At 37.2% G+C, this 26979-nt stretch overlaps 1 protein-coding gene across 9 annotated transcripts in view; it reads right to left on the reverse strand.

The window, feature by feature from the left end:
- LOC127651753 (sorbin and SH3 domain-containing protein 2-like) overlaps nt 1-26979 on the reverse strand; it is a 113059-nt gene that overhangs the window by 62827 nt on the left and 23253 nt on the right. For all 9 annotated transcript variants that reach the window (XM_052137748.1, XM_052137750.1, XM_052137751.1 and 6 more), the window contains exon 2: nt 216-271. In XM_052137748.1, coding sequence (XP_051993708.1) covers nt 216-225 — 10 coding nt within the window. In that variant the 5' untranslated portion in view covers nt 226-271. The remainder of the gene's footprint in view (nt 1-215; nt 272-26979) is intronic.

A 26979-nucleotide genomic window follows, 5' to 3' on the forward strand; every position in this document is an offset into this window, starting at 1 on the left:
GCTATCATCTATCACTTATACAAAGACAATTGTGTTTTTGAAAACTTAAATTTTTGAAGGTAAAATGTACAATTAGAATCGCAATCGTAATATCTATAAAAAAAAATCGCAATATGATTTATTTATTTTTTGTCCATATTGTACAGCCTTAATTACAATGATATATAAAATATACAAATGTATACTTTGGTCTTGTTGTGAAATAACTTGCATACCTGTGTTCATGATGAAGATCTCCACCCAACTGTATTCTGAAGAAGGACACTTTCACCTGTAACACACATCAACATGTAATTAATCATTCCAAAATCAATTCATTTTAACTTAATTGTCAAACTTTAAAAGTAACCAGACGAGTTACAGGTAGGAACAGAAATCACATGAATTAATATATATTCAGTGTGAATATATTCTGTTTTAATACTATTGATGTGTATCAAATTGGCTAGAAACTGAGGCCTCAGTGTCTGTCTGTGTGTGTGTGTGTGTGTGTGTGTGTGTGTGTGTGTGTGTGTGTGTGTGTGTGTGTGTGTGTGTGTGCGTGTATTTATCACTTTGTGGGGACCAAATGTCCCTATAAGGATAGTAAAACCCGAAATTTTTGACCTTGTGGGGACATTTTGTCGGTCCCCATGAGGAAAACAGCTTATAAATCATACTAAATTATGTTTTTTGAAAATGTAAAAATGCAGAAAGTTTTCTGTGAGGGTTAGGTTTAGGGGTAGGGTTAGGTTTAGGGGATAGAATATAAAGTTTGTACAGTATAAAAACCATTATGTCTATGGAAAGTCCCCATAAAACATGGAAACACAACTGTGTGTGTGTGTGTGTGTGTGTGTGTGTGTGTGTGTGTGTGTGTGTGTGTGTGTGTGTGTGTGTGTGTGTTGAAAAGCCATGTTGTTTATTGTAAATGAGAAAATAATACGCCATGTCCCGCTTCCTCCTTCCGACTGATCCAGTGACATGTTACACATAGACTTGACCCTGGGTTAAAAAAAGACATTAACCCAGCATTGTGTGAAAAGCCTAATAATGTGTTTTAAAGAGAATGCTTATTGGGCAGGTGATAAATGATGAGAATTGTTAAAGTCAACATGAAACAAACAAACAAGCAAAAATGGGATGGGGACTTGATAGGATTAGTGATAGGATTGGTGACCCAGAGTCTTTATCTTTTTAAAGATACATACAGACTAATATTAGTGCTGTTAGTGTCTTTATTTTGGAGCCCAACATGTAGGGGAAGATGGGGGAAAATAAAGCCCTTGTGAAATTTCACAGCATCAGCTGCTTTACACATCAGTCTGCTCTGTTGAAAATTTTTCAATCTAGAAATATTATTCCAGGATGTCCTTTTTTTTCTCTGAACTTTTTTCAAAGTATAAAGGACCATTTAAAAGAACAAAGCCAGTAAATAAATGTGATGAGACATACTTTGAGGCAATCCATGACCAGGCATTTTATCCCATGGGGTGTTTGATTTCTGGGGATTAAATAGGTCATCATAGCCATTGAACAATAAAAACCCAGTAAAACATCAAATAGACCTAAACTGCATTTTCGTTTTCATTATCATTTCCATTTATTAATGACAAAAATGTATCATGATTAATCATATCAACTTTAAACACTTCAAACGTATGATAGATTAATTGTCATGCTACCTGTAACCAAATAATACAATTATTAATATTAAAAAATACTTAGGATTGAGATTTTTACATGAGGATTGATCCTTTTGATATGGGAAGTATCAATATTCAGATATGCTTATCACTTGTCTAGCTACATCCAAAGGCCTATACTGTACATTGCAAAGTAATTTCCAGTTAATATGGCCAATTAGTCACATTAAGACCACAGTGGTGCAATGTCTTCAGCTATTCTGAGACAAATAGTGTTAACAGCGTTTTCAACCTCTGAGCGTAACATGCCCCTCTTGGCAGGCTTTAAATCTATCAGTGGCAAAGGGGCATTCGACAACTGCATCTTATTTTTATAAGATTATGTTTTATGTCTGCTTTCTGCTAACCTCACGGAATATGAGAGAAGTTATAGTTGTTGTGAGGAGTATGTTTGGGGATTCTCAGCTGTTACTGATCTAATGTAGAATGACATAACATAACATTATTCTACATTGTTTAATGGCATAATCCGGGTTCAACACAAGTTAAGCTCAATCGACAGCATTTGTGGTGTTTTGATTACGACAAAAATTATTTTGACTTTTCCCTCTTATTTTAATAAAGCAAAAATACAGGTTACAGTGATGGAAGCGAATGGGGCCAATATGTGAATGGTAAAATACTCACCGTTTCAAAAGGATAGCCTTTTCTGTATAAAGTTATAACCAATTTTACAACTTCGTTGCTATGACGATGTCAACAAACCCTAAACCCCTAAAATGACAATTTAAAAAAGGTTACAGCTCAAATATTTATAAAACATTTTAACAGAATAATTAATGTAAGTGCTTGTATAAAATGTTAAGCTTTACATTTCTGGCTTTAAATCCTCCAAAAATTGTCCCCCATTCATTTCAATTGTAAGTGCCTTACTGTAACCTTGATTTCTTTTTCTTTTTTTTTTTTTTAAGAAAAAGAGGGACGAATCTAAATTAATTTTTGTGGTAACATTATGCCAAAATGCTGTTGATTGAGCTAAACTTGTGTTGAACCTGTAATATTCCTATAACGCTGGCTGTTATCATGCAAACATGTTTATGTGGCTACATTACTCAGCATTAGACAGATACAGATGCTATGATTAGATCCCACCACATTCATTCCATACCTTATGCTTCATGTTTGCAAATACAGATAGTGATCTAAGAGAGTGAAATATGTGTGAGAAATGAATATGTGTAGTGCACTGTAAAATTAACACATATCAGGCACTCAGAGTGTTTTCCTGACGAGAGATTGTCTGATGTCAGTTTGAGTATTACTTAAGTAGAACACTCGGCTCTCTCTCTCTCTCTCTCTCTCTCTCTCTCTCTCTCTCTCTCTCTCTCTCTCTCTCTCTACACACACACACACACACACACACACACACACACACACACACACACACACACACACACATGTTTGGTTTCCATGTTTTATGGGGACTTTCCATAGACATAATGGTTTTTATACTGTACAAACTTTATATTCTACCCCCTAAACCTAACCCTACCCCTAAACCTAACCCTCACAGAAAAATTTCTGCATTTTTACATTTTCAAAAAATGTTTTCCTCATGGGGACCGACAAAATGTCCCCACAAGGTCAAAAATTTCGGGTGTTACTATCCTTATGGGGACATTTGGTCCCCACAAAGTGATAAATACACGCTCACACACACACACACACACACACACACACACACACACACACACACACACACACACACACACACACAGCTGTGTTCTCCTTCTCTGGCCTCTCTCTTCACAGACGTCGCTCGGCCACGGCCACTTCACAACACTACATTTAATTCTTTAAAGGGGGTCAGTACTGCTGCTTACCCTGGGTTATGAAGCCCAAATTGTGGTGCTAAAGGTAGGCTATAGTATAATTTACTAACTGAGGGAAAGGTATGAACAGTATGAAACATGTAACACGATAACCTATACATTACATTAACCCTGGGTTAAAATGGCTCTGAGCTAACAATTTAAAGTGTACAAAAAAATCCATATGGCTTTTCACTTTGTGCTTAACCCTGGTTTATCGTTTTTTTAAACACTGGGTTAAGACAAACTTTAACCCTGGGTAATGCAACATTTCACACATGTAAATTTAAATGAGGGCTAGTTCAGTTTTTACACTACAGAGGCCCTGCTCTGAATGAGGGCAACTTGTGCACTGTATTTGCGTGTAAGTCATGTCATGAAAACTGCTGTTACATGCAAAGAAACACATGCATCTACTGACAAAACCCGTAGGTCTACTAAGCTGATGAAAAACATTAACTTACACCTGGCCATTTGCTGCACAAATCTATCTGAAAACACAAATATCTAGCTGGTCAAACAATGGAGAATTACAGTATTCAAGGGGAAGTGTTCAGCCAGCTCAGCTAGTTCATTACATAACGGAAATGCCAGCTTAATTGCCTGTAAACACAAGCTGCGGACGGCATTCAATGTTTGTCACACTCAAGTGTACCCAGAGGGATTTGCACTTATATTGTGAGAAACTAAACTAGAGCTCAAAACTTCAGCAGTGGATCACAACCGAACAGCTTGGCTGGAACAGAAGGATAGAAACCTGCCATCCTTTACAGCATATCTTGTAAATCTGATGAGCAGATTTTTTTAAATAGAAAGCACTAAAAAAGAAGCACTATACTGTATATCTCTATAGACTCCAAATAATGTGTTTCAATAGCTTTTTTCCCAACATGAAGATGTTTGGTTAAAATGTACATGCATGCATAAGGGAATATGTGCATTTTAGATGCTGTGACAAGTCACCATCTTGTTTTGATCACATTTCAACTTTTTTCTAGAAGTAAACCAATGTCTCAGTTAATATGAGGTCATGGAAACTGCAAGTATGATAATTACTGGGTAACAATTTACAACGTTTGCATTAGGTATCATTAGCAATGTATAATAGAATTTTCTAGCATTTATTAATCTTGGCTTATTTTGGACTAATATATGTAGAAATTATTATAAATAAAATTACATATTTTAAATAGTGCCTATAAACACAACATCCCAAAATATATATTTATAACCAAATGTAAAGTATAAACACATACCTCTTAGAGAGCAGAGATCTTTGCAGATAGGATGGTTTGGTTATTTTCCAGATTAATTGCACATATTTTTCATCTTTATGAGTTTTTTGCATATTTATGTCAGCAGTGTCTGAATTCCTTCCCCAGAAAATTATTCTTGTGAGAACATGAAAAGCCCTAATGATTGGTCAAGCGCTGTTTCTGCTATTCTTTACACAAAATAAGCCTCAAACTAAAGTTATATTTTTATAACTTACTTCCTGCGTTTCTGTCAAGCGTGTACATTATTCAGCAAGGCGTGCGATCTGTGTCCAATAATACTGTTATAAGAAGCCATGCTCCATTTCCCAGCAATAAATTATGGAGATTAGTGTGTACTGATTAGCTTTCCTTCTTGCCGATTTTAGATATACAGCTGTTATTTTATTTGATGTAACTTTCTGATATTTGTCTTTTAGGGATTATTCAGAGCTCATTTTATACTAAATGAGTGCTGTTATTTAAAAACATGTTATTTTCAGTTTAAACCTAAAATGTGATTTGTATGTTAAATAATCAGCTCGACGTATGTAGCACACTCTCCTGAGTGTGAGTGATATAAACCACAAGTCTGCCTAAATATAAATCATCAATGTTTTTCATTTTACAACTTGTTAATTTACTTTGCACATGTTCGCTCCTTTGCGGGGCGCTCCTAGGCCCTTCAGAGCCCTAAGCGGCCGCCTGTTTTGCCTGTAGGACTGGCCGGCCCTGGACCTAATGCCCTCAGTTAAAATCTCTTAAGCTCTCTCTTCAACACACACTCAAACTCTGCATGTATATCACTTTTGTGGACACTGTCTTTGAAATATCGGCACCATAGATCACCATGCAATGAGGCATGAGGGATAGATTTCCAATGACATCATAACAGCTGCACGCATACATAGGCATGTGATATACAATATGCTTGTATTAAGTCCAATTCTGATGTGTTAATTAGATAAACAGAGATGTCAAGACCTCTTGTACGATCACATTAAGGAACAAGTAAATACACTAACTGCTTGTGTGTTTGTGTCTCTCTGGGGATCGTTCTCATTTAGTTAAGGATTGAAATAGATAGACTAGGGAGGTTCAGGGGTGTATAGGGAGGAAAAATCATGACAATCCATCATCAAATTCTTGCATGCCTCTTAAACAGCCCATGCTCATGAACCAAGTATGTCTGCATGAAACTGAACTGACAGTTGATTCAGTGCAGTTCAGACAACCATGAGACCATCGATATGTACCACATGACAGAAAATATTTCATTTGAAAGCACTGCATATTTATTTGCTATTTATACATTTACAGGCATCCATCAATCTCTCCTTTAAGCCTTAAAAACCATGCATTTAAAATGATTCAAAAGTACTTAAGAGTATTAGGCAGCACCTATTACAGCTTCTAAAACTTAAAAACTACTAAAACTTCACCACTTATGTATTTGTGATCTCTTATTACTTTTCATTGCTAGTAATGATGTTCAATTCACAATTCCAATTAAAGTTATGCTCCCCAAATACCTTTGTGATCTCATTAGTATCTGTAGGTATTTTTGACATTTTTGTATGTTTGCACAGACATTTGGACAACTTCTAAAATGTAAACCCTTATACTGTATGGATACATAAATGTTACATTGCTTCTTACACGTATCACAGCAGTTCAGAGCAGAAATGTCCAATATGTGGCAATAAAAGCGATATCTACCAAACAGATATTTATTAGGTTAATGTTCAATTGATTTCTAAAACTTTGCCACCCATAATCCTTGAACCTAAACCAAACGATAGTATCATAAAAAAACACAATTGCTGAAGCAACCCCGTTGACATTTTTGACTAGTGTGTCATCACTTCAGGACTAACAGTCCATTCTTTTGCACCGCAAATGCAAAGTTTTATTTGATTATTAGACGCGCAATCAGTTTTAAGGTGCTACACTGTGATTTCATCATATTCGGACAAGCTTCTAAATGTAGTTGGTTATGTAATGCAAACATATTACAATGTATTGACTTACAAGTCAGGCATTATAGTACACGTGTTTTGAGGTCATAAGATAGCATTGTGTGAGGAAAAGTATGTAAAGTAATTGTTTACGATAATCTGCCGTTTTATTTGTGATTAATGTTTTCATGGTTTTAAAACATGTGGTTTTAGCCCCTTGAGCTTATTTCACCATGAACTGCTGCAATAAGTACAATGAAAATGTAGGTATAGTAACATATTCTTATGAGACCAGGTTACATGTACAAGTCTTTCCAATTCCACCGTTTTTCTAAAGACTGTCTGGAACCTGGGACCTTTGCAATAATCCCATTGCTGGAAATTTAGTTGGAAAAAGACAATTTTAATGTACAATGTATGCATTCAATTTGCATTATGTACTAGGATATCTGTAAATGAAATGCAAAAGAGACTCTGCAAAAAGAAAAAAAGCCTTAAACAATATGTGTTCAACATTACTAGACTTTGCATGTGATCTCATTGATCATGTGCACTAAACACATTCAAATGAGGCAGCCTACACAAAATGACTGGCTGTAATTCTTAATCCATACAGAATTATAATGTATTTAGGCAAACATGGCTTGTATTGATGGTATTTTCCTATGGGAGGTTGTAAATATCTCTTTATAGGCTGTGACACTTCATCGTCTTTACAGTATATGACAAAGCTGGTGGCAAAATCATGTCCATTTAATAAGGTCATTTTTTAGTAGGCCATATAACAGCTGTTACATTTTACATTTAAATGTAAAACAGTCATAAACTATGAATCAGCTGTGTGTATGTGTGAGTGTGTGTATGTGTGAGTGTGTGTGTGTGTGTGTGTGTGTGTGTGTGTGTGTCTTGTAGGCATAAATAAATTTGCTCTGAAAAGTCCACCATTGACCGCAAGCAAACTGCACATAAACAATTTGATTTTGAATATTTTAAAACCACCATGACAGATTTAAAGGTGGAGAGAATTCAAGTCAGCTAAATAAATCTAGTCTACATAACTTGATGATAGATCTACAAAACAGGGGAGAGCAATATCAAGCTTGTGCTGAAATTAATGTTGATGTTTAGTCTGATTTGAAATGAATTAGTCTTTAGGAAGTCTTAAAATGGTATGTGAAACTAGTGGGAGAGAGAGGAGGAATCTATGAGGTTGTTTTGCGATTGTGTATATGTATGTGTGTTGGTGCCATTAGAGAAATGTGAGGTCTGTGTGGGTTTCTAAAGTTGTGTGTGTGTGTGTGTGTGTGTGTGTGTGTGTGTGTGTGTGTGTGTGTGTGTGTGAGCGTGTATTTATCACTTTGTGGGGACCAAATGTCCCCATAAGGATAGTAAAACCCAAAATTTTTGACCTTGTGGGGACATTTTGTCGGTCCCCATGAGGAAAACAGCTTATAAATCATACTAAATTATGTTTTTTGAAAATGTAAAAATGCAGAAAGTTTTCTGTGAGGGTTAGGTTTAGGGGTAGGGTTAGGTTTAGGGGATAGAATATAAAGTTTGTACAGTATAAAAACCATTATGTCTATGGAAAGTCCCCATAAAACATGGAAACACAACATGTGTGTGTGTGTGTGTGTGTGTGTGTGTGTGTGTGTGTGTGTGTGTGCGTGTATTTATCACTTTGTGGGGACCAAATGTCCCCATAAGGATAGTAAAACCCAAAATTTTTGACCTTGTGGGGACATTTTGTCGGTCCCCATGAGGAAAACAGCTTATAAATCATACTAAATTATGTTTTTTGAAAATGTAAAAATGCAGAAAGTTTTCTGTGAGGGTTAGGTTTAGGGGTAGGGTTAGGTTTAGGGGATAGAATATAAAGTTTGTACAGTATAAAAACCATTATGTCTATGGAAAGTTTTTATCACACTAAAATCTTGTTAACACGCATATTGTTTTTGATTGTACTTTTGAGTAAAGTGAGTATTTTAAAGTTTACACTTTGGCCCCATTCACTTCCATTGTTAAACCGAGGTCCTGAATCTCTGTGGTCATTAAAAATCTCAGGACACTTCTCGAAAAGAGTAGGGGTGTAACCCTGGTGTCCTGGCCAAATTCCCCCCATTGGCCCTTATCAATTATGGCTTCCTAATAATCCCATCCATTAACTGGCTGTATCACTCCACTCTCTCCTCTCCACCAATAGCTGGTGTGTGGTGAGCATATTGGCGCACTATTGCTGCCAGGTGGATACTGCACACTGGTGGTGGTTGAGGAGAGTCCCATGTTCGCTGTGTAAAGCGCTTTGAATGTAGTGTCAGAAAGGTGCTATATAAATGTAATGTTTATTAATTCATACATTGTAAGTGCCTAATAGTACAGCTATTTGCTAAGCAACATGCTATGCTAATGTCAAACACTACTGAAATCAATCGTGAGTTTCAAATGGTTGCTATTATATACAGTGCTGTGGAAAAGTATTTTTCCCCATCCTGATTTCTAAAATCTAACATAAAACAAAGGCAATCTGAGTAAACACAAAATACAGATTGTCCCTGTCAAATAAACTAATAAACAAATGATATTGTTATTTATTGAAGCAAAACAGTTATCCAATACCAACTGGGCCTGTGTAAAAAGTATTTGCCCTTAGTTACTAAATCCCCAAATCTATGAATCTACATTCATAATGGGGTTCAGCTGGACTAGACACACCCAGGCCTGATTAATGCTAGCCCTGTTCAATCAAATCAACACCTAAATAGAACTTTTTCAGCAGCATGAAGTAGGCTAAAAGGTCTCACCCAGTAGCACTCTATGCCAAAGACAAAATAAATTCCAGAAATTATGCGTGAAAAGGTGATTAAAATACAGCAGTCTGGGACAGGTTACAAAGCTATTTTTTGTGGTGGTGGCATAGTGGGCTAAAGCACAAAACTGTTAATCAGAAGGTTGCTGGTTCGATCCCCACAGCCACCAGAATTGTGTGATTGAGCAAGACACTTAAATCCACGTTGCTCCGGGGGGATTGTCCATGTAATAAGTGCACTGTAAGTCACTTTGGATAAAAGCGTCTGCCAAATGTATAAATATAAATGTAAATGCTATTTTAAAGGACTCCAAAGAACCATGGTGAGAGCCATTATCTCCAAATGGAGAAAACTTGGCACATTAGTGAACCTTCCCAGAAGTGGCCAACCTTCCAAAATTCTTCTAAGAGCACAGCGATGGCTCATCCATGTATGAGCCAAGAACAACATTCAAGGATCTACAGACCTCTCTCGCATCAATAAAGGTCACTGTTTATGACTCCACTATCAAAAAGACACTAGCCAAAAATGGCATCCATGGAAAAGTGGTGAGGCGAAAACCACTGCTAACCCAGAAGAGCATTAAGGCTCATCTGAATTTTGCCAAAACACAACTTGATGATCCTCAAATCTTTTAGGAGAATGTTCTGTGGACCGATGAGTCGAAAATGCAACTGTTTGGAAGACAGGGGTCCCATTACATCTGCTGTAAATCAAACACAGAATTCCACAAAAAGAACATCATACCAAGCATGGTGGTAGTGGTGTGATGGTGTAGGGCTGCTTTGCTTCCAGAACCAGGGTGACTTGCAATAATTAAAGGAAACATGAATTCTGATCTCTACCAGAAAATCCTAAAGGAGAACATCCAGTCATCAGTCCATGAGTTGAAGCTCAAGCACAACTGGATTATGTAGCCAGATGAATGAAGACAATGATCCAAAGCATAGGAGTAAGTCCACCTCTGAATTACTCAAAAAAGTCAAAGTCCTGACTTGAACCCGATTGAGATGCTAAGGCAGGAACTCAAACGGGAAGTTCATGCTTGAAAATCCTCAAATGTGGCTGAACTAAAGCAGTTCTGCAAAGAAGAGTAGGCCAAAATTCCACCACAGCGTTTTGCTAGACTACACTACTGAAATCAGCCACTTATGTGTTCACTTATCACTCACACCATTTCAATTAGGTGCTGCCATAGAATACCTATTTGCCTATGTAGGCAATGGGCAGCTCACTAGGTTATGGAATAGAGCCTAAATGTTATGTAGATGCTTTAATGCTCTTGCCTCTTCCATCCCTATCCAAACAACAGAGACTCTCTGCCTCCATCTGTCAGAGATTCATTAGTGGCTTGAGCCGTATACCACAAACCACATTCTACTTCCTATTAGTGCAGTGAACTGTCTGGCACAGGACTCAGCATGTAAACTGCATTAATGTTTTGAATTAAAGTATACGGGTCTGAAAATAAAAGACAGAGATCAGTACAGAAAAGGTAGCTTAGAAATAAGATCACAGCGTAAATTCTTTGGGGATGTAAACTAGCATTACTGATAAAATGGCCCTTTAATTCTGTACACATGTACATTCCAGCTGACATCATCACACAGGACAAAATCTCATTGCATTGAATCATACAGACATTCCTACAGAAATCAGTGTCTGGCAGAGAGTCTGTAGGAATGAAGGATACTATTGTTGTCTAAGTGTTTTGGTATTTTATCACACATCCGTTCTTTTTACCACAAAACATGCTCATTTCCTCTCATCCTGACCATGTGATGCTTAAGGTGATGAATGCGACAGAACTCATTTAAAACACGTTTGTAAGCCCAGCCAATTCTGGTTACAATGAAAGCAAGCAAACTGAATTAAGTGAAGCTGAATCTGAATTAAAATATCGCAATATAATTAAAAGATCTGCAAATTTTGGTTGACTGCTGTCCAGCATTTTCATTTCATATCGTTTTCATAAAATTGAACACTTTTTAATTTTTGACTTCCTACCACATGCAAGTGGATGTAAGACCCCATTAGCTAATGTACACATTTTACAGAGTGTACTACCCAAAGGCCCTCTTATCATGCCTGGTGCAGGATTAGGGAAGAGATAACAATTGGTTGATGGATTGACTAATGAGTGACTCAGAACAATAGAACGCATTAGGGTTAGTTAACTCAAAAATGAAAATTCTCTTATCATTTACTCTCCCTCATGCCATACCAGATGTGTATGACTTTCATTCTTCTGCTGAACACAATCAACAATGTAAGTGAATGGGTGCCAAAATTTTGAAGCTCCAAAATCCACATAAGGGCAAAATAAAAGTACTCCAGACGACTGGTCGTTAAACCCATATATTCTGAAGCAATATGATACGTGTTGAAAGGGGCGTTGCTGTCATTTTAAAACTGTGTATGTGTGGATCCATTTAATGATTCAGTGACCATCTCTGGTGATGCCACCTGGAGATGTCTTGTGTGAAATGAGTTAGTCACTGAATCAAGGATGAAATAAAAATTTTAATCCATTAAAATGTGCATCTCTACAGACCTACAAAGAGAATTTAGTAGAGGTTTTATGCATTATAAGGAATTTATAATTTCCCTACAGTTTGTGGGCTGCTAAGCATGACTTTTATCAAAAGACAACAATAACAGTCTTTTTATTATTATGAGTTTTAATAAAATCTGTATGCTTTCATTTATAAAAAAAAAAAAGCGTGTCTAACTTTGTATTGACTTCCGTAAAATGCATAAGTGTTCTATGAACACAGCAGATCCATCTTTTTTCTATCTGATATAAACTCCACTTACAATGTGTGCTTAAAAGTATTATTCTTTGTTTTTTTTCTGCAGTACATTTCACGTAATGCTGCCAACCAAGAACAATATGCCGATAAATAACTCTCACTTGTGTGTTCCTCATCTCTACGTTATTCATTTTGATCAACCTTCATTGTTGAAAGCAACTTTAACGTAATAATGTAAGGATTTTTCGGCTCATGAAACTCATCTGTGATTGGCCGGATGGTTGATCAATCAGCCCAAAGTAACAAAACTCAAAGAATACAGTATACAAATCCAGCATTTGGAATCGGTATGGGTTTAGCATGGAAAAGTGTGGGGGACCAAATCGCCTTTTTTAAAGAGTGTGGGGGGGACGTGTCCTCCACGCCCCCCCTGGCTGCTATGCCTTTGTGTGTGGGTGCATATTTAAGTGCAGTTCTCCCTGCTCAGTCAATTTCAATTTTACCTTCACTTTTTCATTCTCAGGAGAGCACATGGATTTAACCACTTACGTAATACTGGTTTACTTTCATGGTCCCTTTATGTGGATTTTGGAGTTTCATAATATGGGCACACTTTCACTTGCATTGTGAGGACCTGCAGAGCTGAACAATTCTTCTAAATATCTTAATTTGTGTTCTGCAGAAGAAAGAAAGTCATGCACAACTGGGATGGCATGAGGGTGAGTAAATATGAGAGAATTTTCATTTTTGGGTGAACAATTCCTTTTACTGAGGAACTCAGCATTCTGAAATAAAGCAGAGCTCCAACAGTCAAGTTTAATTCAGTTCTGAGCTGCCTGATATTATTTTAACCAATGTGATTGGAACATGATCCAGATTGCTGCTACTAAGACAGACATAGTAAAGCCTATGCTGGTGAAAGCCACAACCACATGCAGGAATAACCCTATGTAAAGCACGGCGCAGTCAATTCATGTGTTATCCTCATATTCTCAAGGAATCTTGGGAAACCACACACATACACTCAAAATAAATCCAATGTCCCATAAATGGCAACTAAACAAAGACAAACTAGACTCAAACATGCCGATGGCACAACAATGTTAAATACATACAGAAAACCAAATGTTTAAGTCTGCAGGATCAACAAATCCCACAAATGTAAGAAATAGTGAAAACACAGCATTTGCTCAATAGGCTGGACTGTATCGATGGTTTTAGAGGGGTTTTGGGAACTTGATGACCAGGTTGGAAGAGCATTCTGAACAACAAAACACTAGCTTAGCCAGGCTTGGAGACCAGCTAGGCCAGCACAAACCAGCTAAGGCCAGAAAACCACATTTGGCTGCAAGGTTTAAGCTGGTCTTTTTAGACAGGGACAGACACAAACATGACATACATGTTCTGTGAACCCAAGCATGCTCAAGATACTTAAATGTAGACAGAAGACCTTTAAAAATAATATGCGACTGTGATAGGGTGACTGTTTGTTTTTAAAAGGGGAATGGTCACAAGGCTCACAGACTGTCACCACGTAGGAATACATCAGTGTGTGTGTGTGTGTGTGTGTGTGTGTGTCTGTGTGCACAGGCCCCTATTTAAAGCTGTACGAGAAAAGAACAGTAGATAATCCGTTTTAACTATCAGACTCCCCTATCAGTACTCATGGTTTTCACTCTTTGATAAGTTAGGAACTATGTAAGTGGAAGCTATTCCTGGAAGGTTAAGTCTACCTTTCTTCTCACATCAAGTTGATTAGTTATTAGGTAGTCCAGACAAAAGTAAAATTCTGTCATAATTTACTCATTTAGTTCCAAACCTTTATGACTTCCCGTCTTCTATGAATGGTGACTGAAACGTACTGACTATCAACTCCTTTTGTGTTCCATAGAAGAAATAAATGTTATATGGTTTGGAACAGCAGGAAGGTGAGTAAACGATGACATAAATTCAGTTTTGGGTGAATTATCCAAACCCTTTAACATTCCACAACTGACCAAATTCAAACCACCTATGTAAATTCAAATTGTACTCAATTTTCAGAATGGAAACTGGATCTTGCCAGATGTCATGCATAAATCTGAACATGGACACAGCAAGTCTCTGAGTCCCCCTTACACCACCAGCCGAACTCAAGAGCCATCCAAATAAGGAAGAATCTGTTTTGTTTTGCTCGGAACGAGCTTTTGAAACAGTGCCAAGATATTTGCTTGGTACATTTTTGTGGGATAATTTTCAAAGCCCCATATCTTGAAAATGTTGTGTCAAGGGTTGCAGAAGGGAGTCCGAAGGGCTCTGAATGGTTAAATACCAAGCTTCTATAGATGGGTCCAGAATGCTCTCTTGGTTTCTCAACTGACCACAGATATTCTGGTTAACTGCAACCAGGCACTTTTGTTTTTCCTGAGCTTTGCCCTTATGATCTCCCAAAAAAAAAAGAAAAAAGAAAAACAAGACCATAAAGGCTAATAAAACAGTGCTGGCCTAAAAGAGTATTTTTAGATGAAGTAAAATCCAAAATGACAATCTACAGTCTCTCAGAGGCCATGAGTTGTGCATTGTACATTCATTTTACCATGGTTAGGGGATGTTGTTAGAAATAAGTTATAAAATCAAATCACAAAGAGTATATTTTTTTCTCATTGAATATGCTGTTTTACTCAGAAATGCGTCAGATTACAAAACTACAATGGGTTGAATTTAAATTTATGCTTTTATAAAATGGTGATGGCGACACCTATTTGATATATTTTGTTTATTATGTAATAATAATAATAATAATTATTATTATTATTAAAATAAACAATACTATTTTTCAAAAGCCTATCTGTAATCTGTTTACAGTTAAACAAGAAATGTGGCAACATGCACATTAATATGGAATTGATTTGCGGTAACAGCTGTGTGTATCGCTAATTTACAATGGCTTTGAATATGGCTTATCCTGTCAAATTTTTGAGACAGGATTATCCATTGTACAGTAAAATAGAATAGAATAGAATAGAAAAAGTCAAGCTAAAAATGTGCTTTGTGTGGTAAAATAAAAATTTCCTGGTTTGATTCGAGTCAAACAAATAATTTTACATCTCCGAATCAGCCTGAATACCTTTGGTTACACCAACAAAAGTGTCCAAATATCTTCTTAATGTAACAATTACAGGTTAACTCTTTTTACAGCATTGAATAGAATAGATCTGTGATGTGCTTTATGTTATTTGAAACTCTATATGCTTATACATACATGCATACACTACATAACATAGCAGTGACCTTTCAAGCCACTGTACTGTAGATTCATTGGATTACACAGTGGAGCATCTCCTCTGAGCACGTAGGCCCCGATGACATTTTCACTACGGTGTAACCTGTTATTCCTCACTGAGCTGAAAAAATATTCATGCCTTTGAGAAAAGATACAGTGCTTGGGAAGAGTGAAAACATGCGAGATATAGAAGTAAGAATGAAATAATATCCTTTGGAAAATGTAATTTGATGACATCACTGTGATAAATTGGATCATGCGGTACAAGGAAGAGGAATAAAACATAGTTTAGTTGCAGAATATGAAAACAAAAAAAAGATTAAAAAAGGGTTAGAGACAGAGGGTGATTAAACTGAAGAAACAGTGAGTCAACAGACAGATATGAGAAATTCTGTGTGTGCTTGTGAGGCATGTAGCATTATGTAAGATGAATGTGCTGCTTCAGGGCAGGGTATAAACATGAAGCAATTCCCCCCACACACACGCACACACCACAGCATAAACTTCATTAAGGCTCAGTACTAATTGGACTAATTGCTGTGGGCACCATAAAAGACTATAAAGGCTTGGCTTATGAAAGGACCATGAACAATGTCTCTTTCTCTCACATGCACACCAGACACAAACAGAACACTATAGGCTCATCAAACATGTAGATTGGCGATAAGACAGAGCTCACTCACTCATTCGAACACAATACAACCTCAATGTTTATTATATGATAAAATGAAAATGGAAACCTTACTAACCATTTCATTTTTGCAAAATGTCTTCAAAATAAAGTGTTCAAAAAAATACAATAAATAATTAAAAAAAAATTAAAATAAAATGATGACATTTTCATTGTAATTTTCACAGTGGCGTTGAATATAGTTACACTTAAAGTGCAATTGTAGACACTTCGCGGTAGTTTGCGGTTAATCTGTTTATCATTTTCCGTTTCATCATTGGATCATAAATGTTCACCATGCATACTGTATACACGTCTGATTTATGCTCACGAGTCACAGTGTTTAGATCCTCCCTTAAAGATTTGTGAAGTAGAACTTAAATTAAATTAAATAGTTTAGAAAGTCCACTGCAAGAAGTACTTGCTATTTCCAATAGAAAGTACCTAAAATATTGTCATTGAACAGATATTGTTAAATATGGCAAGAGCACGATACCATCTGCTTAAACCTGACAGGCTCTGAAAGCCAATAGGAAAACCATCAGCGCCCTTATAAGTGTAATTTCTCTCTGAAACTATTTATAAAACATATCAGGATCAGTTCATATCAACAGGCATTTACTCTGAAATACTGTGACAAAAGCCTTAATTTCTGCTTTGGCAATAATAATAATAATGTCACATATTTTGCTGCACAGGATATTACTTCCTCATCCAGAAACTGTCCTTTAGACACTAACTTCAGTTGGGGAACATTCAAAGAGCCTTGGGACCGCAGAGACCTCGCAACAAACACACTTCAATCACAGAGGAAGCATGCACAATCACCTGCAATCCATCCATCATACTTCAGGCTGTGAATAACGTCACCCAACCACTCCAGTCGAAATTCCACTGATACGATGAGTCTAAATATAAAGCTCTCCACCTCTGTCTTTTTTGAAAAGCATGCTCAATCACTTCAAAAATAAATTTCTAGAAATGCTTGGAGGTGTATGCTTACTGTATTTTAAGGTCAGGGCAGAAAGAGGAGGTGCTCACAATTACTGTAAGAGGCCTTCAGTGTAATACGTCATTAACAAACATTTTGTAATACTTAACAGATCTATGTCATGCATATAATTATATATCAGACACATTGAGCCATTCAAGTGGGTGACGAGAGTTACTCCCCCTCCCCATGATTCTCTATGCTATGCATGACATTTATAACTATATGAATGTACTAATGATCTACTGTATATAATGTATCTATCATTTAGTTATCAATTTAAGTAATTAAAATGTGTTGCATAGGAAGTTATTATTGTTGCTAGCATTAGAATGCAATCCACAATTTTCATTGAGAGTCTAAATATGTGAGTTAGGATCGTAACAATGTATTGGTTGTTTGGTTGATGGTCTGGACAACTGAGTAACTGATTTAGCCTCCAATTACAAACTAGTTCAGAGACACAAGACACAAGTGTACTGCTAAAGCAGACCCTGAATCTAGGGGTTATTTAGTTATAAACGTTAGGCCAAATTTGTTTCCAGACGTTAGCTAAATCTGGCAAAACCTCACAAATTAAAAATACTAATTAAAGGGTGTGGTGGTGGGGGGTTTGTAGGTTAGGGTTAGGCAAAAGTATTACCTCTATAAAAATAACAACAAGTTTTTAGTATGTCCCCAGATGCAAGAAGTAAACGTGTGCGCATGCATGCGTGCGTGTGTGTGTATGTGTGTGTGTGTGTGTGTGTATGTGTGAGCGTGTATTTATCACTTTGTGGGGACCAAATGTCCCCATAAGGATAGTAAAACCCGAAATGTTTGACCTTGTGGGGACATTTTGTCGGTCCCCATGAGGAAAACAGCTTATAAATCATTCTAAATTATGTTTTTTGAAAAGGTAAAAATGCAGAAAGTTTTCTGTGAGGGTTAGGTTTAGGGGTAGGGTTAGGTTTAGGGGATAGAATATAAAGTTTGTACAGTATAAAAACCATTATGTCTATGGAAAGTCCCCATAAAACATGGAAACACAACATGTGTGTGTGTGTGTGTGTGTGTGTGTGTGTGTGTGTGTGTGTGTGTGTGTGTGTGTGTGTGTGTGTGTGTGTGTGTGTGTGTGCGTGTGCGTGTGTTCGGCCAGGTTTCAAAGTATTCCCAGACCACTGAAACTCAAACTCACTATTTTGCCGTGCTCTCTTTTGAGGTCTTTGTTGTGGTGAGAGCCAGTGAGCTTAAACAAATCACACACAAACAGAGGAATGAGGAAGAGGGGAAGAATACACATAAAGAGCCTGTACAACCATCCTCTCCCTCTCTCTTTCTATCTACTGAATCTCTAAAACAGAGTCAAATAGCATGTTGGAATGAGTTAAATGTTTGTTTTTTTTCAATTCAACACTAGCCAGATGAACCTGCCACCGTACTTATCAGATAAATCATAATATTGGTATTCCACCTGTTACTATGAGATAGAAAGATGTAGTGTTAGATGTTGAGTGCTGGTGCATATGTGTGTTTGTGTGTTTGGGATTTCATTGTCTATGTACTTAAGTGGTGCTGTGGTCAAGGCGACATTCCAGAACACATGAATAACACGATAAAGACACACACAAATAGTGGAACCAAGAAGTATTTAGACACTTATGCCACACTTGAAAACATATGAATTCCACTGCATTCAATAACAAAATATTAAAGCAAGTGGCACAGATAACAGCAAAAGCACATTTTTCAACAAAACATTTCACAAAAAGAGGCTTGTTAGTTTTTAAATGATTAAACCATAGATATAATGTCAGACACTTTCTGGTTGTCAAACTTAGTGGAATATGTTTATATTTTGATGAACTACACTTATGGTTGCTATGCCGAGGCACCTATATAAAGGGAAACTGACATCATACATCCAAGAAAAGTGAAGTTAGTTCTGAAAAAAGGTCTAGCATATCATTTGTTCGCAGAGGCCACTTGGTGTAGTATTTTGTATCTTATGCAATTCAAATAATGTTTAAATTCACGGAGACACTGTACATGCAGACAGATACAAGAGAGGACTGTAAACGGACTCTGAACTGAACAAAAACTGTTTCAATATATTCTTTCAATCAGAATGAGGGAAATGGATGGTTTTTATAATTAAGATCGATCAAAGGGCAATAGAGACAATTCATGATTTTAAATATCTAGGTGTTATTTTATATTCTAAATTAAAATTTTATGCGCATGTAAAGAGGATGTGTAGAACCATCAGAACAAACCTGAATTGTTTTCCTATGATTAGACCATATCAATTAAAGCTATATATGTTATATGTTAAAGCTATAAAATTATATATGCATGCAATATATTTTTTTTTCTTCACATTTATCCTACTGTGTGACAGTCTGGAGTCAGGCCTCTCAATTTACTATCAAACCAGCTATGTCATTATATAAACAATCATTAAACATAATGGGCAAGAAATGAAAACAGTTTACTTAGTTTTAAAAATGTTATACATTTTTCTCTTATTAAAATGATTTTTTAAATGGGTAAACAATCTTGCTCCAGAATTCATATGCCAACTGATAACAAAACAAAATAGTAAGGGGATCACTACAAGAGGCGTAGCAAATCATAACTGGGACCATAGACGAGAAAAACAAAATTTGGACAAACATTTTCTGTTTGAGGTACACTGCTTTGGAACACACTACCAGTTGAACTAAAATTACAAACAGAGTGGACATTTTCCAAAAAAACCTAAACAAATGGTTTAAACAAAAGCAGGTTTGTGAACACTGATGGCTGTACACAGCTTTTGTGACATTACTTTTGTTGTTGTTGTTTTTGTTGTTTTACTTTAGTTTTCTTTTCATATACTAAATTGCAGTATTTTTTATTTTTAAAAAGCCTAACCAGGGACTGGGGTTGCAAATTAGCCTACAGCAACAGGCCTGTATGTAGAGCATCTGCTGCTTGAAACTCTATGTAGCAATGTTATTCTGCATTGTCCCTAATAAAAGAACAAATAAAATATAGATTTCAACTTTTATGCTACCAATGGGCTTTATTCACGAAACTCTTGCACATGGATGTCAAACTAATTTTAGGTTGAGGGCCGGATTGGACTTAATATATGCATGTAATATATACAGTATTTATATATATAAATATAACACACACACACACACACACACACACACACACACACTTACACACATAAATATGTAGGGATTTCCCGATACTATTTTTCTTTTTTAGAACAAGTACGAGTACAATACTTCATTTTTGGTACTCGCCGATACAGTGTCCGATACCTGTTTTTTTTTTCTAGAAAAATGTATTTCAATTTTATCATTAAAATGGTGTTTAATAATTCACTAAAACATTAATCGAATAAAAATATAACAATTAATTGTCAACATAATATTATTATTTTTATCAAATGAAGTGATTATGTACAGAGCCTCCACAGCACAATCCAAAATACAACATTGGAGTTATATTTTGTCAAATAAAGTGCTGCTTATCATCACAGATTACTTACTGCTTGAGTATAATACAATTACTATTGATTTATTATCATTATTATTATTATTAGTAGTAGTAGTATTACAGTGAATATTACATTACACTTTACATTAATGATATACAGTATGTCAGTCATTCTTTTTTTTCTGTAAAGGTACCTTTAATTTTGACTGAGCTTTTATTTTGAAGTGTTTCTGTGTTGTTTTGACTCTGACGTTATGACGACAGCTTCCCACACTGGAAAAGCCGGTTGCTACCTGACTCTAAGTGATTATTAACCGCAAAAGGCTGCTATTTAATTAAATAAGTGTGTACTCTGTATACGCCTCGTGCAACAATCTGAATTTGCACTCTGTTTAAACAGAGCTTGTGATGCTCATGATGGTGTTTTCCCTGTATGAGCCTTGGAAGAGCTTTAAAAGGTATGAGCAGTCGGCATCAGCACAACACTGTCTCCACACATTCAGAAGGGCTCACATTTGAATTACATGCAAACTATATATTTATCTCATTCAATTTCAGCTTTTGTGGTTAAATAATCTCACAAGGACATAACGTGATTTTAATTTGCGGGCTAAATGTTTACGTAATGACATTCGTACATCAGATGGTATAGATTTTGGTATCAGAGCAGTTTTATGAGTACGAGAAACAGTACATGAGCACGGTATCAGGACATCCCTATATATATATATATCTTGTTAAAATGATAAAACCATTTATTTAAAAAATGACCTATATTAACTTATCATTTGAACAACATGACTGACTACACATTTTGTACACAAAATAGTTCACGTTTCATTTTGTCATGACAGAGAGCAAAGACTTGTGGTGTATCAGACATACAGTAATTCAGCTGCTGTGTTCATCAGACTGATTCAAACTAATAACTCGTGAGTTGGCCAGTAGTTTGGAGAAATTCAGTGAACATACCAGCTCATGATATACATTCATCGGTTTTTAGCGCATCAAACACAATGCAGTAGAAATGCTATAAATAATATTGGGGAAATTTAAAAAGGGAGAACATGGAATTTATTCATTTCTTTATCCACGGGTTACATCGATTAGTAATAGAAAATCAAGCAACAATATTGACAGAAAAAGAGAAAAAACGCTCACTGCTCTGGATAACTAAAACCAAACATTAACGCATAAAACTGTTCGTAATTTTAATTAAAAACCTGCTTAATAAAAATAACAATTCTGGAAATAATGTAAAAGTTATTACCTCTAATATTTAGCATTTTAAAAAAGAAAGAAAGAAAGAAAAATAAATTAATTAAATTAAATTAAATTAGGTTGAAAGAGAGATGCACTTACTCCTTTACGATGACAGTTTAAAAGCACTACACATGTCTGTTCTGATAGATTACAGACATGAGGGCAATCGCTCTCACTTAGCACAGACCAAAATGCTGCAATCCTCCCTGAGAGACTCACTGCAACTTTTGCAGCAATATGAGCATGACTTGCACTGTGCTGACCTAATCATCAGCCACACCTTTGAAATTACAGTTTTTTAATTAAAGAATATACTTGCCTTTAAGTTCTGATTTAACAGATGGTAACTGACATCAATGACAAGGTAATGCAAGGAAGCAACTACATATTCTGGTTTGGGCACCAAATGCAATACTTTAAGAATCAGCCAATGAAAGGCACACAATGAATAGTCAAACACTAATCTGTATATTATTGAATTTATGGCAAAAAGAAGTGGTTCTTATACAATGCTAAGAGCAAAAAAACAACAACAAAAAAAAAAAATCACATTTTAACTAACCATATTATGCATAGTTAGGATATCAAAACAAATAGGCTTATCAGTTTTTAAAAGAGAGGAGGAAGCTTCCCATATTTTTTGTTGTTGACTATAGTGAACGTTGAATGAACATTACATTTATATAGCACTTTTCTGAAACTTCACTCAAACAGTTTACACAGTGAAAAGGGGACTCTCCTCAACCACTACCAGTGTGCAGCATCCACCTGGATGATGCAACAGCAGTCAGAGTGTGCCAGTACCCTTACCACACTCCAGCTATTGATGGAGAGGAAAGAGTGGAGTGATACAGCCAATTAATGGATGGGGATTATAAGGAAGCCATAAGGGCCAGTGGGGGGGAATTTGGCCAGGACACCAGGGTTACACCCCCTACTCTTTTCAAGAAGTGTAGGATTTTTAATGACCACAGAGAGTCAGGATCTCAGTTTAACATCTCATCCAAAGGATGGTGCCTTTTTACAGTATAGTGTCCCAATCACTATTCTGGGGCATTAGGACCTACACAGTCCAAAGGGTGAGCACCCCCTGCTGGACTGTCTAATACCACTTCCAGCAGCAACCTTAGTTTACCCAAGAGGTCTCCCATCCAAGTACTGACCAGGCCTTGCCCTGCTTAGCTTCAGTAGGCAACCAGTCTTGAGCTCCAGGGTGATGTGGCTGCTATTAGTAGTGGTTCTAGCTTGTATGACGCCCTGGGCGAAAGCTACCCATGTCGCCCATAACTAAATCTTCCCCTGGTTGACTTCAAAGGTTGTGTGTCCATTTCTGACATTATTTTGGCACAAATTTGTCTGTCACTTGGTAGAAGCTGTGTGACATGCAAACATAAACAAAACTACCTGTTTCAAGGTAAAAGATAATATGACCATTATCACATGAAATATGGTCTCACTTGCAGTGAGGATAAGCATGGTTTGTGCTGACCAAAATTAGTTTTGTGTGCTGAAGTATTGACTGCAAAGAACATGAACTCTTCACATTTTAGAGATATTCAGAAACCAAAGTCAAGAACAAGCAACGGTCATGATCCTACCTTCATATGAACTGCACTGGCTATAATTCAAGAAGGAAAAACATCAGTCAAACAAATGTCAGCACAGCATCTTTTTGCTTTTCCTACGCTGCCTTGTTTTTTTTTTTTTTATTTTGACCTTTTCTGCAGGATTCAGGCTACTTGTCAAGTTTTACCATCCAGAGCAAAGCACCACTCTTGGGATACAGGAGAGTTAGACAGTAAAAGAGAGGAGAAGTGAGAGAGAACGGATAAGTCTATTTTCGTAGTCAGACATGCTTCTGTGGTAGCTAGAAAGATCCCTTCTGTGGTCTGCATGGCTCCACCTGTCATGTCTAACTCAATGGCCCAACCTCTTCACATCTGCTGTAAGCTGCTCACTGACTTCAGCTAAATTTAACAAGCCATAAAGCGCTTTAAAGTGTCAAGCATTTTTCTTAACATTTAAATCATGGTCCCAAAGAGAGACTTCATCGTAGGACCTGATGTTCAACAGGGCAGAAGGTGTTGTTCAGTTTGAGAAATGTGCGTGTTTGATCTACTAACACAGCATTTAAGAGTCACATCCATCAAAACATCAAAACACAGTCAGACTCAACTGCTGATGAAGAATTCTGCTCTGTGCTGGCTCGACTTCAGTTAATGTCTGTTAATTTGTGAGTGTGCAGCAGTTTTTGCTGTTACTGTAAGCAGCTGTCCATGCAAATTGGCAGAAAAGGTCTGTCCAATATGTACACATAAACATGCATATGTAACCGGTCCTGCTTGACCCGTTCTGAGCAGGATTCGAACCTGTGTCAGCTGGCATGGGAGGCGGGTGAGCTAACGAGGACGCCTCTAGCGTCAGTCGCTAGTGTGCCTCTTGAGGCCAGGGGAGTGAAGTTTACACATACTGCACAGCTATCACATACCAGCTGGCTCCATTACACTCACCTCCCTAAACCTCACACCCATCCTAATCACGGAACCACTGTAACCGTTCCTGCTTGAACCACTCTGGGCAGGATTCGAACCGGCATCAGCTGGCATGGGAAACAAGCATGTTAACGAGGAGGCTAAAGGCTACAGCCTCTAGCGCCAGTCGCTACTGCACCTCTTGAGGCAAGGGTAGAGAGGTTTACACATACAGCACAGCTACCATGTACCAGCTAGCTTCCGATACACTCACCCCCCTAAACCTCACTCCCATCCTGGTCACGGCACCACTGTAACCGGTCCTGCTCGACCCACTCTGAGCAGGATTCGAACCGGCGTCAGCCGACATGGGAGGTGGGCATGCTAATAAGGAGGCTAAAGGCTACAGCCTCTAGCGTCAGTCCCTAGTGCACCTCTTGATTTAAGGGAAGTGAGGTTTACACATACCGCTCAGCTATCATATACCAGCTGTCTCCCGTTACACATACAGGGACGAATTAACGACAGAACAACTTTTAGACATCTGAAATACTACAACTATAGCTCATGTCTCACAATTTAGTAATATTTCATAAGCAATTTCTGGGTTCAAAACTTTTTATTCCAAAGGTTGATTTAGCAGTAACCAGACAGTCATTTAAGATTCTGTAACATACTGTATATCATAGGAGTCTAAAATTAGATCTAATATCATGCATGCTAACTGAATGTACATCCACTCTAGTCCATTAATAAAACCAATGTAAACCCTAATTTAATAAGTCAGTCCAAATACTTTGGAGAATGAAATCTCTAGTCCAATTCACTCTTTACCATCTGTATCACCCTGTGTGAAGTTGAAAAAATCAGGAGTCTGTAAATGGGTGGGTGCATTGGTTTAGCTTGAAGTGATGTGTGACATGACCTCTGTTACGGCGGCCTGCTGGCTGGTCAGCTCTTGATGAAAAAGGACACGATCACAGCTCCTGTACATGCCAGGGATGACTGTGCTATCACAACAAGCTGCAAACTGATACTACGCACACAGATGATGTAATGGTGAGAAAATGTTCCAGCAGCTTGATAAATGATCAGTCTGGGACAATACAAATGAGGGCTGATCTGAAGGAGAGATCACACTGATATAAGACAAGTATGGGTAAGATGGAATCTGATCCTAATCCATTTATTTATGTTACTTAATTTGCATAATCAGTTCACAGTGACCCCGTTTACACCTGGTATTAAGATGCATTTTGGGAGATCCGATCACATGTGGTCAGCGCTAATTACAGGTCTAAAACTTTTTGTGATTGGATCACAAAAACAACATAGGAATATGGTGAAAAAACGCATATGAACGCATCGCAATTGAGGTGTTAAGGCTAATCCATCCTGTATGCATCTTTGCAACAGTGAAGCCTCCCCTCACCTGTCAATCAACTGCTGCGCTTAAACAAAAGCTGAGATTTTGAGTTACTAGTGGCTTTTAAAAGCGGTTACATACAAACATGAGAACTTCATGGATCTTCTTCATTGTGTCTGAAATCAACATGCAGGGACACTTATAAGAAGCATAAATATCTGCAGCTCAGGCTAATACAAATAATCCAGTAAAATAACACACAATTCTGCTTGAAATTTTGGTTTTGTGCTTTTATTAAATTTCTGATGCATCTGGGAGAAATAGAGGTCATCTAAAGCGTTGGAGTGGAGTAAACACACATATAATCATATATCTCTGGGCTGATACAGCAGACAATGCTATACACCGATCAGCCACAACATTAAAACCACCTGCCTAATATTGTGTAGGTCCCCTATGTGCTACCAAAACAGCGCCAACCAGCATCTCAGAATAGCATTCTGAGATTCTGTTCTTCTCACCACAACTGTACAGAGCAGTTATCTGAGTTACTGTAGACTTTGTCAGTTCAAACCCGTCTGGCCATTCTCTGTTGACCTCTCTCATCAACTGACAAAGTCTATGTAGCTCAGATAACCGCTCTGTACAAATATGGTGAGAAGAATAGCATCTCACAAAGCTATTCTGAGATGCGGGTTGGTGCTGTTTTGGTGGCACGAGGGGGTTCCACACAATATTATGCAGGTGGTTTTAATGTTGTGGCTGATCAATGTATATTTCCATTTACCCTACGGAAGGAAAAGCTCAGTAAAAACTGCTTGAGGGGTGACATATTGTTCAGGGTACTGTTAACGCATGAATACACTGTTGTCAGTGCTCTCAGAGTGGTTCACGTTAGAGGTCCACCGAGTTCGGGTCAGTTTTTCAAGTAGGACTTTGAATTTGGGTTTGTAATATATGAAAAAAATATACATTTCTTTGTCTCTTCTGAATATGCTTCTCTGTCCTGCATATAGAGTTTCTCTGGGTGTAAGTGGTGAATAATCTGTAGAATAAACATTAGAAAAATGTACACAGGCACCTTGGTTTCAGGCATGCCGAGCTCATCACACAAACACTCAGTGATGGGTTTACAGATATGCTTTCTTTAGCACTTCACGCCTTTTTTCAAACAGTGGCACAGAGTGCATTTGTCTGGGTATGGGTTTATGTGTC

The sequence above is a fragment of the Xyrauchen texanus genome, chromosome 11 (assembly GCF_025860055.1).
Source record: "Xyrauchen texanus isolate HMW12.3.18 chromosome 11, RBS_HiC_50CHRs, whole genome shotgun sequence".
NCBI lineage: Eukaryota > Metazoa > Chordata > Actinopteri > Cypriniformes > Catostomidae > Xyrauchen > Xyrauchen texanus.